The 12,625-nt window shown below is 39.9% G+C and overlaps 1 protein-coding gene across 1 annotated transcript in view; it reads right to left on the bottom strand.

Moving 5' to 3' along the window:
* rapgef5a (Rap guanine nucleotide exchange factor (GEF) 5a) overlaps positions 1–12,256 on the bottom strand; it is a 50,763-nt gene extending 38,507 nt beyond the window's left edge. The window contains exons 1-2 of the mRNA XM_086279354.1: positions 11,801–12,256; positions 1,270–1,320 (exon numbers count right to left, since the gene is read on the bottom strand). Coding sequence (XP_086135480.1) covers positions 1,270–1,320; positions 11,801–11,944 — 195 coding nt within the window. The 5' untranslated portion in view covers positions 11,945–12,256. The remainder of the gene's footprint in view (positions 1–1,269; positions 1,321–11,800) is intronic.
* Positions 12,257–12,625: the final 369 nt, after the last annotated feature.

Here is a 12,625-nt window from a genome sequence, read left to right as displayed (position 1 = left end):
TCATTTTATGCAAAACTTGTTAACATCAAGACCTGCCATCAATAGTTTGAACTGAATATTGTTCAGTACATCAGGAGCAAGAATTTGATGAAATGGAAAGTAGTGTGCATGAAAGTAATACTGTGAAACTGAGGACCCATTAGGTGACCACTGTGTGAAAGTTTGCTTACATTCTAAATAATACTACAGGAGTAGTTCATTTGTCCTTTGACCAGACGAGGTAAAAAGTATTGGAAAAGGAACATTTAAAGTGGTTTGAAGTCTGAGTTAATTTCCTAATTAACTGAAACTTTGGTTATGTTTAATATGAACATTTACTACCGTGATAGTAGATTTTTGAAAAAAAAAACCAAACAAACAAAAAGCAAAAACACAACAGGACCCCTTTAACTTTAAGGTACTAGCTTGTGGTTGTTCATCAAACTATAAAGGAAGAATTTAAAATTTCTAAACTCGAAGCAGAATTTCTGATCATTATTGGGGGCGGGCAAAGTAATGTCATCAAAGCCTGCGAAACGAATAGCCTCAGTTCATCCATACTCACGAGGCCCAAAGTTGTAAGGTGGAGATCAGTCTTAACTGTCTGACTAATAATCATCATCTAAACTAACCCGCCAGGTTTATTGATTAGTCTAGCTTTCAGTTACCAGATTCAGTTAGTTTTCACCTCCTGTTTGTTAGACAAACTTCATAGCAAGATTTAAAATGGCCTAGCAAAGACTGCAGCTTCTTCTTTCAAAGATCTCCTTGCATAGGTGTTCATGGAAAGGTTTTCAGAGTTGTAATGCTTTAGGCACTACATCAGATGTTGTGTATGGAGACTTCATTAAGTATATAATGACATACAGCCAATAAAAAATACAAAGTACTGAGGGGCAAAACAACCTGGCAGGTACAAACATTTTTTGGCACAAGTAACAGATTTGCTTTTGAATACACCAAAGCTCCTCCTCAGATGTTGATTTCTTGTCTTTACTTTTTCTTTCTTTGGCTCTTTTTTCCCCGGTGTTGAAAGGAAAACTTCTCCTGTGTGATATTTAATCTTTGAGGTCTTCAGAGTGCTGTACACACACATATTTGAATTTCAAATTAACGCTGTGTGTGTAGTGTGTGTGCACGCGTCTGTGTAGTTGGTGAAATTAGCCTGGAAAAACCCTCAGGTAATATCCCCACTGATGTAATTTGTGTTGGGATTAAACAAACACACTTTTGCTTGACAGCAAAACTAAAAGTATGACATCACTTTCATGTGTGCGAGTGTTCCCTTACCTTATGTACAGCAGGTCCAGTGCTTGGTCCGGGGATAGTGTCAGGTGATTGCTGTTGAAACACAAAACACAAGCCATCAGAGCCAAAACACACAAAATGACACACACAGAGTAAATACACTAAACAAACATGAGTGAGGTGAGTGAGGCCAGTTTTACCATTCCCAAACGACTAGGTTTTGTTTAAGCTTACTTTCCAGTCGATTGGGTGCTTTCATGCTAACACCTGTTACTGCAATAAACCTAATAAACCTCAAGAACATGGCTATTAATTTATCTAATAAAAATATCACAATCTGCTTATTTAAACAGAAGCGTTTTCTCTCTGACATTAAACCCGGAAAACTACAGCAGTTCAAATCCTGAGCAATATAATTCCAACTGCCAGCTCACTTATCACATCGTAACAATGACACTACAATAAATCCTTTCTTCTTACCACCATCATGACACCATTTTACAGCATTTGCCTTAGGTGTATCCACTGCACCTCTACTTCCCTAATCAGAAAATAAGCTGTTAATCTTTATGGATTATTATGGCGCCAGGGAAGGAAGATAACAGTGTTGAGACCGTGTTGACACACTAGCCCTAAAATAGATTAAAATTGATAGTAATTGTTAGATCAAGTAGACCGCAAACGAACTTCATAGAGACCACAGTTTCTGTTCCACTCTAGTGTGTACAGTATGATGTCATTTCCTAACTCCTTGTCTTGCTTCCTAAGAGCCCCATTTGAGTGGGTCTTAACAGTTAATGACTCCTTGTGGTTTAAAAATACAACAACTGGTAATTTTTTATGTTCCTTTTCAAAGAATAAAGACCCCTTTGTATATGAGGTACAGAGGTTAATTTAATAAATTTATTAAACCACCTGTAATAAGCTACAAAAAAAAAACCCAAGATAAAATGTTTTATACCCATAATGGACATCTTTGAGAAGTCAGGAATTAATCAAGCATAACATTCAACCAGTAGAATAATAATTTAAAAAAAACTGTAATTTACCACCTTAATCCAAAAAAATGCTTTACTATATGCTTTACATTTTACTGTATAACAGTAAACTCCCATTTGTAGTACAACCTGACTAAACCAACTATGAAAACATTTGCTCTAATGCAGTCTTTACTGCAGATATGTAGCCAGTACTTAATATTAGTTTTGCAAAAGCACCTCGCTACAATGATTGTAAAAAAACGTGTTACTTTATCCATAACCTGTTACTATTCACCTCCCCCAGTCTTTGACAAAGCTTGTTCAACACTTGAGAGAACAAAAAACCTTTGTTAACAGTGACCAGCAGAAAATAAATAAAGTCAAAATGAAAAATCTCTACAAATATTTCTCATTCAAGCACAGATACTAAGGACAGGATGACCATTTACATAAACATTAACTCCACTTTATAATGCCACACCTAAATCATCACTGGTGTAGCCCGGGGTTTTTCGAAGTTAACTCTTCAGTTATAGAAAAATCACCTCTCTCTAAACAAGGTGTGGTAAGAGACTTTAGCTTAAACAAGCTTCTACCTGCCAGGTGAAGTGGCTGTCTTATTCGTTTTTATCTCAAATAACTCAGCTCAGACAGAAGAAATTAGGTATTTGCCACTTCATATAGAGCAAAGGTGTTACTAATAATGTGAATGATGCCTTCATTATACTCAAGTCCCACTAAGTCATGACTTTGTCATAGTGTAAAAGCAACTCGAGGTGACTATTGCTCTGAAGGGGCACTATGTAAAGTACTGTGTAGTCTTCAGTTACCCTCATTTCTTTACATTTTGCTAGATAAAAATACATGACAGAAATAGATGCAGTGATTTATCAAAACGTGTGCATACAGAGAAATACAGTACACTACAGTTCTAACAAGCTTGAAAAATCAATATTTGGTATGGCCACCGTTATCCTTCAATACAGCCTGAGTCTTCAGGGATAGCTCAGTAGAAAGACATTCAAAGCTGCTCTTTGGATTTTTTCTGCCCTTTGTTCTGTTCTCTGTCAACATGATCCCACACTGCTTCTGCAGTGTTGAGGTTCAGGCTCCGGAGAGGCCAATCCACAACTGATTTTGATTTCTGTGTTGCACTGTGTGCTTTTCTATCCAGGTATGCAAAACCTTACGGCACTTTTCTGCTTTCATACCTCAAACTATTTTGACACGATCCCCACCACCACTGGCTAAAACACAGCTCTAAACTATGGCAGAGCTCCCTTGTTACAGATGGCTGTAGACACAAACTCTCTCCTGACCACCTCCATACACAGTTAAGATGATTTGAACCAGAAACTTCAAATTCGTCACCCTATATGACCTGTTGCCATCTGTTAAATCCAGTGCTTGTGTAACAGGACAAAATGAATGCAAAAATACAGGAGAGCATTAAAGCAAAACCTGCTGTCTGTGTTGGATTTTTGAAAGCTTATTTTCCAGTACACAAAGGTCCTGTAAGTGGTCACTATATTACCATGTCATGCAAAAATACCCAGCTTAAACAGTTTTGATGAGAAGAATTCATTTGGCTAGTTATTGCATTTCTTCCATCAGGAAATTGCATGGTGGATTAAAATCTGACTGCACTCTTCTGCATTCACTTCCCTCAGTTTCACTCAACTGTGGTACCCCTCTCCTAATCTCCACTGTTAGTAAAACTGAATAGAGACACATCCCATATAAATATTATAGTTGCTGCCAGACACAATTTATAAAGATTTTCTTTCAAATTTAACAATAACAATTTTTCTTCTAGTGGTTTAAAAAAAATAGGACAATTTAGCATCATTATCAGTTGATCTGGGGTAAGAAAATATCACATACTAGTATTTGCTTTTAAAATGCTTTGGTAGTACTCTCGAGATAAAACAGAAACTGCAGGGTTGTATTAGAATGACAATCACGTTGCCATCATTCATTAAAAAGAGACAGATAAGAACCTTCTGCAACATGAGTGCAACTGGTCTGGGAGCTCAGTCAGTGAAGCAGGATCACTGACAGAGTTGTGGGTTTGACTCTCAGCAGAAACCTCTGCAGTGAACTGAGCAACTGCAGGCAGTCGTTGCTGCCCTTAGCTTCTCGCTGGCTGGCGATACCAAACCACCAGATGAAAGCAGAGCGATTCAGAAACATTACCTGATCAAATGAAAAGCACCTAACTGTGGCAGACAGATCTAGATGAAGAAATACAAATGTGATGATGTGCAAGACGAGGAAGAAAAGAGGAAGGCTGAACAATTGACATCAGTCTCTGAAAGTATGAGAGTATGACAGATGGAGAGGAAAAGAGATGAGGCAGTGAGAGACGGAGAGATCGTTTTAATTATAATCGTGAACGAGTGGTAGAGGGAGCAAGACAGAGAGGGAGAGAAATGCTTGGCTGTGGCTTTGAGTTGCAAGAAAATGAAATAGAGTGGTGATTAGTGAGATGTGGAGCTGCGTATGTGTGTGTGTGAGATCCTCATTTGAGCGATGATACTGTCTGTGATGTCACAGGCTCGCACACACATACAGACACACTCAGGGCTACAGTGTATGACTGCACTTCTTTTTAATGCAAGTTACAAAACACTTGCTTACTTTTCATTATAGAAATAGATTCACTTTCTGAGATATATGCTTCTTTGCTTATTTAATGAGAGTCTGATGGGAAGATCAATACCACTCCTACTCATGGCATTAAGTTTAAAACTAAAGCCAGAAGCTGGTTGGATTACCTAAGACCAAAAACGATACCAGGGGAAATACATAGTTTGCATCTCTCTAAAGGTGACAGGGTTCAGAAAATTAATCATAACCTCAGGGGTTGAAAAAGAACTAACAGAAAAATGAAGGAAGTCAGCTATAGCGTGCCGCTCGTACAGTTCGGCTGCACAATTTGACAGCAGAAACATAAACACTTAACCCTGATCCAAAAATGCTTTTGGTATCTAGAAATCAGACAAACTCTATGAGGAAGCACTTCGCAAGAGCGGGAAGGAAAAACGTCCTTTTAACAGGAAGAAAACTCCAGCAGAACCAGGCTTTAAGAAGGGGCAGCAATCTGCTGCGACCAGTTGGGGGTGATGTGTCGTATAAACACATAGTGATGAAAAGAAGTGAGTGTAGAAAAAAAACATTCGATGTATCATGGGAAGCCCCCAGCAGCCGAGACCTATTGGAGCATAACTACGGGTGGATTCAGGGTCAACTGATTCAGCCCTAACTATAAGCTTTATTAAAAAGGAAACTTGGCAAAATTTGCATCCCATTTACCCTACGAGTGAGTTTTTACTTCATCTTGCTAACCAAGTTAGCTGCCTGTGGAGGTCTCAGTTGTGTCATGAAATATTTTTCGAGTTTAGGCCACACATTACGCGTTAGAAGTGGTAGATGGCAAACCACTTTAAAGGTCTACACATTAATCGGTTTGTCCATTTTTTATCTCCCCTTATGCAAATATACTGATCTCTGGTCCAAAAGCAGTTTTTCCCCTTCAAAATAAAATGTGAGGTTTGAGTATTCGTTTGATCTGCTCTGTCATTATTTTCAGTAAAACGTTGTTTGCTCTGAAATATGTCAGGTCATTGTGGACATATTCCTTTACATTAGTAAGCAACAGAGCTTCTTTCCTGTATTTGTGCACTGTTTGGACTGGGGATCAAGTAGAGCACACCAGCCAGCCAAGCGCACAGACAAAATAAATTGTTTCTGTGTCTCTGTAGCTATCTTGTTCTGACTTTCTTTTGTCCTGGTCCTTGTATCTTCTCTCTCCATCTCTGTTTCTCCTCATCTGGTGAATACAGATCTCTCACGAAGTCTTTGTTTCTTCTACCATCATCTCTTCTCACAAACATACTTCAGACACATACCAGCATCAGAGGTGTTTCATTCATACTGTTTCACACAAAAAGAAAACTGCCTGCTATGTTCTTGTCTCTTTGTCTGTGCTTCAATTTGTATTTCAAACAAGCACACACACATACAATATGTTGCCATGTTGTATCCTATAACAGAGAAGAGAAGAGAAGATGAATGAAAGCTATAAAGAGAGAGCACATGCTGACACGCTTATCTGTGTGATGACTTCAAAGTGTGTATACAGCAAGAGAGAGGAGAGAGAGCGAGGTCATTATCTGCAAGAAATGGATTACTCAGATTAGATTGCTGAGCACAGTGAAGAGCTGTAGCACAGTATGCTTGGCAAACCCTCCTCTCTCTCTCTCACACACACACACACTAAGCTCCTGTCGACTCCTCAACACATCTGTCATACAAGCAAGTCAAAATAAAGACATCAAAGAAGCTATAGCTCAATAGACACATATAAATACCCAAGCACACAAAGGCACAGTTAATCTGTTAAGAAACCTATCCAACAGCCCACGCCCTTCTGCAGGCACATGACCTTTGGCTTAAACGCATTCAGTTAGTCTTTATTTGTTTCTGTCATCTAAGAACAGAAAATAAAACAGTCTTGAGTTAGTTGCCTGATCAAAAATCTCCAATTTCTTCTTATTTTGAAGGTTTCCTGCGAGTATTTACACTCTTATAACTTAGGTTTTCCCTGTATCTGTGCATAATCTCTGAGATGTTTCTACACTTTTAATGGATTTAGAAAGGCGTCACATTGGTGTGAGGTTTAAAGAACTGACTGCTCAGACACAAGAAGGAGTTGAAGCGCAGATCTGTCCGAGGGCATCCCTAATTCTTAAATACAAGAAACGTGGATACACCAGAACCCTTTCACGGTCAAACTGAGCAATCGGGGGAGAAGGGCTTTCGTAAGAGAGATGACCAATACCCTGATGGAGCATGGCTGAGCTCCAGAGATCATGTGTGGATACAGGAGAAACGTCCAGAAGGGCAACAATCACTGCTGCACTCCATCAATCAGTCTGAGCTTTATGGCAGAGCAGCCTCTCCACAGTGGACCATGTAGAAAAAACCTGCATGGAGTCTGCATAAAAATACCTAAAGGACTGTCAGACATTTTCTCTTTAAAATACACAGTTATATCAAAATCTACTTCACCTTGCAGTAAAAGTGTTTTGAACATAGATTTATGGAAGAAAATTTAATTCACTCAGTTTTTAGCATGAGGCTGCAAAGTCTGGAACTGAATACTAGCTGGATTTGATGTAGCCCTCTGAAACCATTACCAGACCATCTGGTGATGTAGACTGCTGTTTTCTAACATTTTTTAAAAAAAATTAAAGCTATTACTTTGCTGAATTAAGAAAGTATTGTGTGACATTTGAATCCCAAAATAATTTTGGAAATTAACAGAGCTGCAGGGCTGCAATTTTTTGTACTTTGTTTTGTCAACATAATCATTATTTGGGGTAAATACCCCTTGCGTAACATCACATATGTTCATTGCACCTAACAATTCTATGTCAAATGCTCCAAAAGTGGTAACAAAAAACATAAACGTTGGATATAACATTAGTATGTTTCTCAGTTTGTGGCCATTAAGAGCCTCTCTACTCCTCGGTTGTCTTTCATCTTACTTACATTAAGGTAGGATGCCTTATGGAAGGGAAATATGGCTGGAAGACATAGAACACAACACAAGCCACTATTTTTGTGCATATTAAAGCAGAAATGAGATCATCCTCTGAGAAATATCACCAGCTTTCCTCTAAGACAGTGATCATAAAGTCAGATAGCTCGCATTAAGAGTGCTTAAGGTTTCATAATCTCATCTTACCGCCTAAAGCAGAATGCTGTATATTTGACTTCAGTTTGCAGAAGAAAATGTTGAATGTTTAAGTTCAAGTTTGAATCAACACAAAGGCTTAACTTTTCAAATTGTTGTTATAGCAATTGTATTATAAAACACACCTTTATAAGTACCATTTAGATATGAAAACTTGGTATTGTGTGGGGGCAGCAGTATAATTTCCAGCATGTAGTCTATCATAAACTCATTAGCAGCGAGGCTAAAAGCTGCAACCACAAAACCACAGAACAAAGCAAAAAAAAAAAAAAACACAAGAGTGCACAAGATTATTTCTCCAAATATGCCACTCCACATTTGTTTTTTCAAAACACCTCCTCCATCTTTAACTCTTTCCTCATAAACAACATCTAACAACCTCCCAAATTTGGTTTGATGACCATTAGAATATTTTACGGGTTTTTCCGAGCATAGCTTCAAATTGGCAGAGGCTAAGCTCACTAACTCCTCATGCACACTCAGTCATTTTGTTCTGTAAGTTTCCGTGAAATATGACAGAAACTGCTCAGTTCAGAAAAGAGCTTCAAGGGTTACTCCTAGTAGTCCTTCAAAGGGGGTAAAGAGTTAGCATGCATAATTCCTTGGCTGTCTTTAAGAATGCAAACACATGGAAATGCAAGAATCAGGCAATACAAAGCACTCCTGCTAATGTAACGCAAAGTCTCTGCACCTCTTCAATTATGGCAGAAAATTCTATATTACCGTACAAAATTACTGACATCAATACACAGAGTCTGGCTCAAGGGAAACTAACAGTTGACAGTTTTTCTTATTACTGTTGGCAGCATTGCCTTTTAGGTATGTTCAACACGCACAGAGGGCGAGCCGGGGGGAGTCCCAGCACCCCACATGCCACTTTCAGTAAATACAATCACGGAAGAGGCTGTTGTTAAAAGGATATGAAGCACTTAATTGGGATTATTTTGGTTTCAAACCAGGAGAAACGTTAAGCCAAAGGACGTGAATGTAGCTTCAGATAACGGATGCCGCTGCCTGCAGACTCTACATGAACAAGTCAGCAGAGACAATACATGCTATTAAATGATCAGGGTGCAGAACCACACATGCAGTTGTTGGTCTAGTTCCATGCTTTTTGAACCGATGTTGCTTTTAAGCATGGGTTGAATGCCTGAAACACTACAGAAGGCTTGATTGTGTGAAAGGCAGAAATCATTGCAGCATTCATTATATTTTACTAAAGAACACAGATTATTACATTTGATAAACAAACTCAACATGACCAAGACAAAAATTAAATGGCAATCGACTTGCCAAATTGCAATTAGCCACTCGCCAAACTCTATTGAAAAACTACAATGCACTGTGGTTACTGACTTTTCAACTGCCCTTAAAGGGTTAGCAAATCTCCCTGCACCTGTCACATCGCAGCCAATAAAGGAGTAATAATTGAATACAAGAGCAAGTCACAACAGACTACAATGCAGGACAGGATTTTTCAAGGTGAGGCTGCTGCAGGCTGCAACTTTAGGCGACAGATGCCTCCGTACAGGACAACAAGCTCAATTCACTTTATGAGCTGTCACCAAACATTAAAGAATCAGATAATGTGAAAAAAAAAAAACACTCACGCAGGATACTGAGGACTTATGAATGCCTTCAGATACACGTATTAAAAAGTAAAATATCTCAAGACATGTGCATCTTGTGGGAGGGTACCAGAAAACTCTCCAGTGTTAATGACCAATCACCAATTAACAAGCTTTTGTTGAATCCAGATGAGCAGTTGCATTCTCTGCAAAGCAATCTTAAAACTCTCAGTTAAGCTAACTTTAAAAATCTCAGATAAAACCACAACTCTTATATGTAAAATATATATCCACAGGCTACACCAAAGCACTGAAATATATGGGCTGTGACTCCGAGAGACTAAGTCAGCAAAGTAGCCGATGCGTTCCCAGGAAGGAAATTGTTTACTTAAGCATGATTTTTGTTGGGCAAACAGTCAGAACTAAAGAAAAAGCATATATTTATATCAACGAAGACAGCAAGGGCTTTCTTTTTACTGTATGTGGTCAGATCATTCTTATTCCTATGTATCACCCACCTCTGAGCCACAAAATATGTTGTTGCATCTTTAGACAAGTGCCTCAGGTGCTGGTGCAGTGCAATGCAAAACAATCCCAGGAACCTCCCATCCAACAACTTTTTGATTTTTTTTTGTGCACATAAAAATAAAGTGTATTGTGGGTATGCCAGGTGAAGCAGAGGCGACTGAAAAGAGCCTGGTGAGGACCAGTCTGTGCAAAACACCCATACCTTTACACTACTTACCTATGCTTCATCACACTCACCCGCACAAACATAGAATGCTCACACCAAGATATCAGAAGAGAATGAAAGATTCTTCATCTACTCAAGCCTGCCATTATGTTCGCCTTCATGGGTACTGCACAAAAAGCATGGTTAATTCACAAAAGGAGGTAAATCCACCCTCTAATGCAGCCGTTCTCTGGTGGTTTTATAATAACATTCTTGAGTGGACTCACTTCAGTTGTCATGTACAGCTGCTGATTTATTTTGACTGGAAAACGGGATCATACAAACAGGTAACAGGAGACTGAGTGGCCCCGATCAGTGGGTCATTCAAACATCAGTTAAAATGACCAGATGGAACATGACAAAGTGTTTATCTCTTTGGTCCTATGTGGCTTTAAACTACAAATGTTGCATATTTTTAACACGTCTTTCTCCAGTGGGACTGGAAGGAGTGGCACACAAGTCTCTGATCTCTAAGGAGGGAACTCAGAGACATATTTTTTTCCCTTTTTCCCCTCCTGGGTGCCACTGATGATGAAGATGAGCAGAACTGACACTTTGAGCAGCCATTTGGCTTGTCAGGTGTGTTAGTGCCACAGTTGGGCACATCAAGTCACAGTTACTGCTTAGCCGGCCAATCATGGAAAAAAAAACAATTCAAAGATACATCAGATGGAAATTCTGATTTGATATATAAATATTAGGATAGCTTATTCGTCAAAGAACAGACCTGACTCAATCAGATGTTTAATCGTTTGACATTAGTTTGATAACCAATACATCGTTAAAGTTATTTACACAAACAAAAATGCAAGTAGGTGCTAGTCCAGACTTCTTTTTATGTCCTCCCATGAATGCTTTCTCTGTCTGATGCTGTTATCTCTGATTTCTGGGTGAGCAGGCACACAGTTAAACAGAAAAAATCATATGAATACATCACAGTGGACTCAGAACTTGTGATGGTCATTTCGTCATAATTATTTATTTTATTTCTCTACTGAAAAACAAAAACTACACTTACAGAACATTACTGTGCAATCAAAATAACTGTGTTATGTAGCAGTGAACCTACGCACATTCCTTTATATATGTGTATATATATATATATATATATATATATATATATATATATATATATATATATATATATATATATATATATATATACACACATCTATAAACGTGTCTAATTTTTAGTGTATGTAAGTAGGTGTATCTAGTCAATATGGTGGAGGTGGTGTTGCCTTGACTACCAGAGTGTGAAGGTATGGTGTCCAACAGCAGTTCTGGTTATTATGGATGTAGCGTGCATACGCACGCGCGCGCACACACGTACACACACTGGGTGCCTCTGCGACAGCGCTGTTCACAGCAAAATACAAACACCTGAGTCGTGACAGGCTTACGAAACGGCTTCAGAGCCTTCACGGCGAGATGTCGGGACTGTTAAAAAAAATAAAACCCGTCCACCTTTCACCAGACATCAAACACGGAAGGACGGACAGTCAGACAGCGGTCGGTTTGAAGTACTCACGCTTTTCTTCCGCAGGTGAAGCCCGTGCTTCAGTAGTCCCGGCAGATCCCGGATTTTGTGTTTCAGCTGAGCTTGGTCTCTTGCGCTCCTGTTCCACCGCAAGCCCGCAAGTAAGCCGTCCTCTGCGGGCTCCGAGTCCTCCATGGTTCCTCTACTTCTCTCTGTCCTCGAGCCGCCTCTCTGCCTGCCTGCGCTCCCGGTGCCTACTATATCCTCAAAAGGTGCACCGCCGCCCGCGCCTGTTCGCCATTTCCCCCCGCCTCGCGCTCCCACTCAGCGACCTGCATCTGCAGCCGAACCGCGCGCAGCCTTAACGACCTACTCAATGTATTCCGCAGCACGCGACGCCGCTGCTCCACCCAATGGCTCGAGCGTCCTACTCTTCGGTAGGCTGCTGCCAGGTTCGTGTGTGTGTGTCTGTGTGTGTCTGTGTTGTCCGCGGGAGGGGGTGTCACAGGTGCAAACGAACATTGCATCACTTTCACCTCTCATCCTCCACCAGCCTGTCTACACCGGGGGAAATATTCACAGGGACTGGTGGAGCTGGCACCATAGTGTCACTGCTTATTTCTGTTAGAAGTTGAAAACTTGAAAGCTAATGACAGCAGTGTTTGGGGGAAGGGAGGGGGAAGAAGAAGAAGCAGACGGCACCCGGTAGGGCTACGTCACCACTTTACCTGGCTCAAATTTCCATAGGTAAACAAAGAGCCGCCACAGAGCGAACCTGTGTGGGTGTGCCTTTCGAGGTAGCTGACATTCAAGAGAGCATTTTCCTCATTTTAATCCATATTTTATTGACCTAACGTTTCAGCTTAACCTTTCTCA

This window comes from Aulonocara sp. 'chitande type north' Nkhata Bay, linkage group LG22 (genome assembly GCF_057382095.1).
Source record: "Aulonocara sp. 'chitande type north' Nkhata Bay isolate Kocher_YH1m ecotype deep benthic linkage group LG22, A_spYH_male_GT1.1, whole genome shotgun sequence".
Lineage (NCBI taxonomy): Eukaryota > Metazoa > Chordata > Actinopteri > Cichliformes > Cichlidae > Aulonocara > Aulonocara sp. 'chitande type north' Nkhata Bay.
This window is presented reverse-complemented; position numbering and strand designations above follow the sequence as displayed.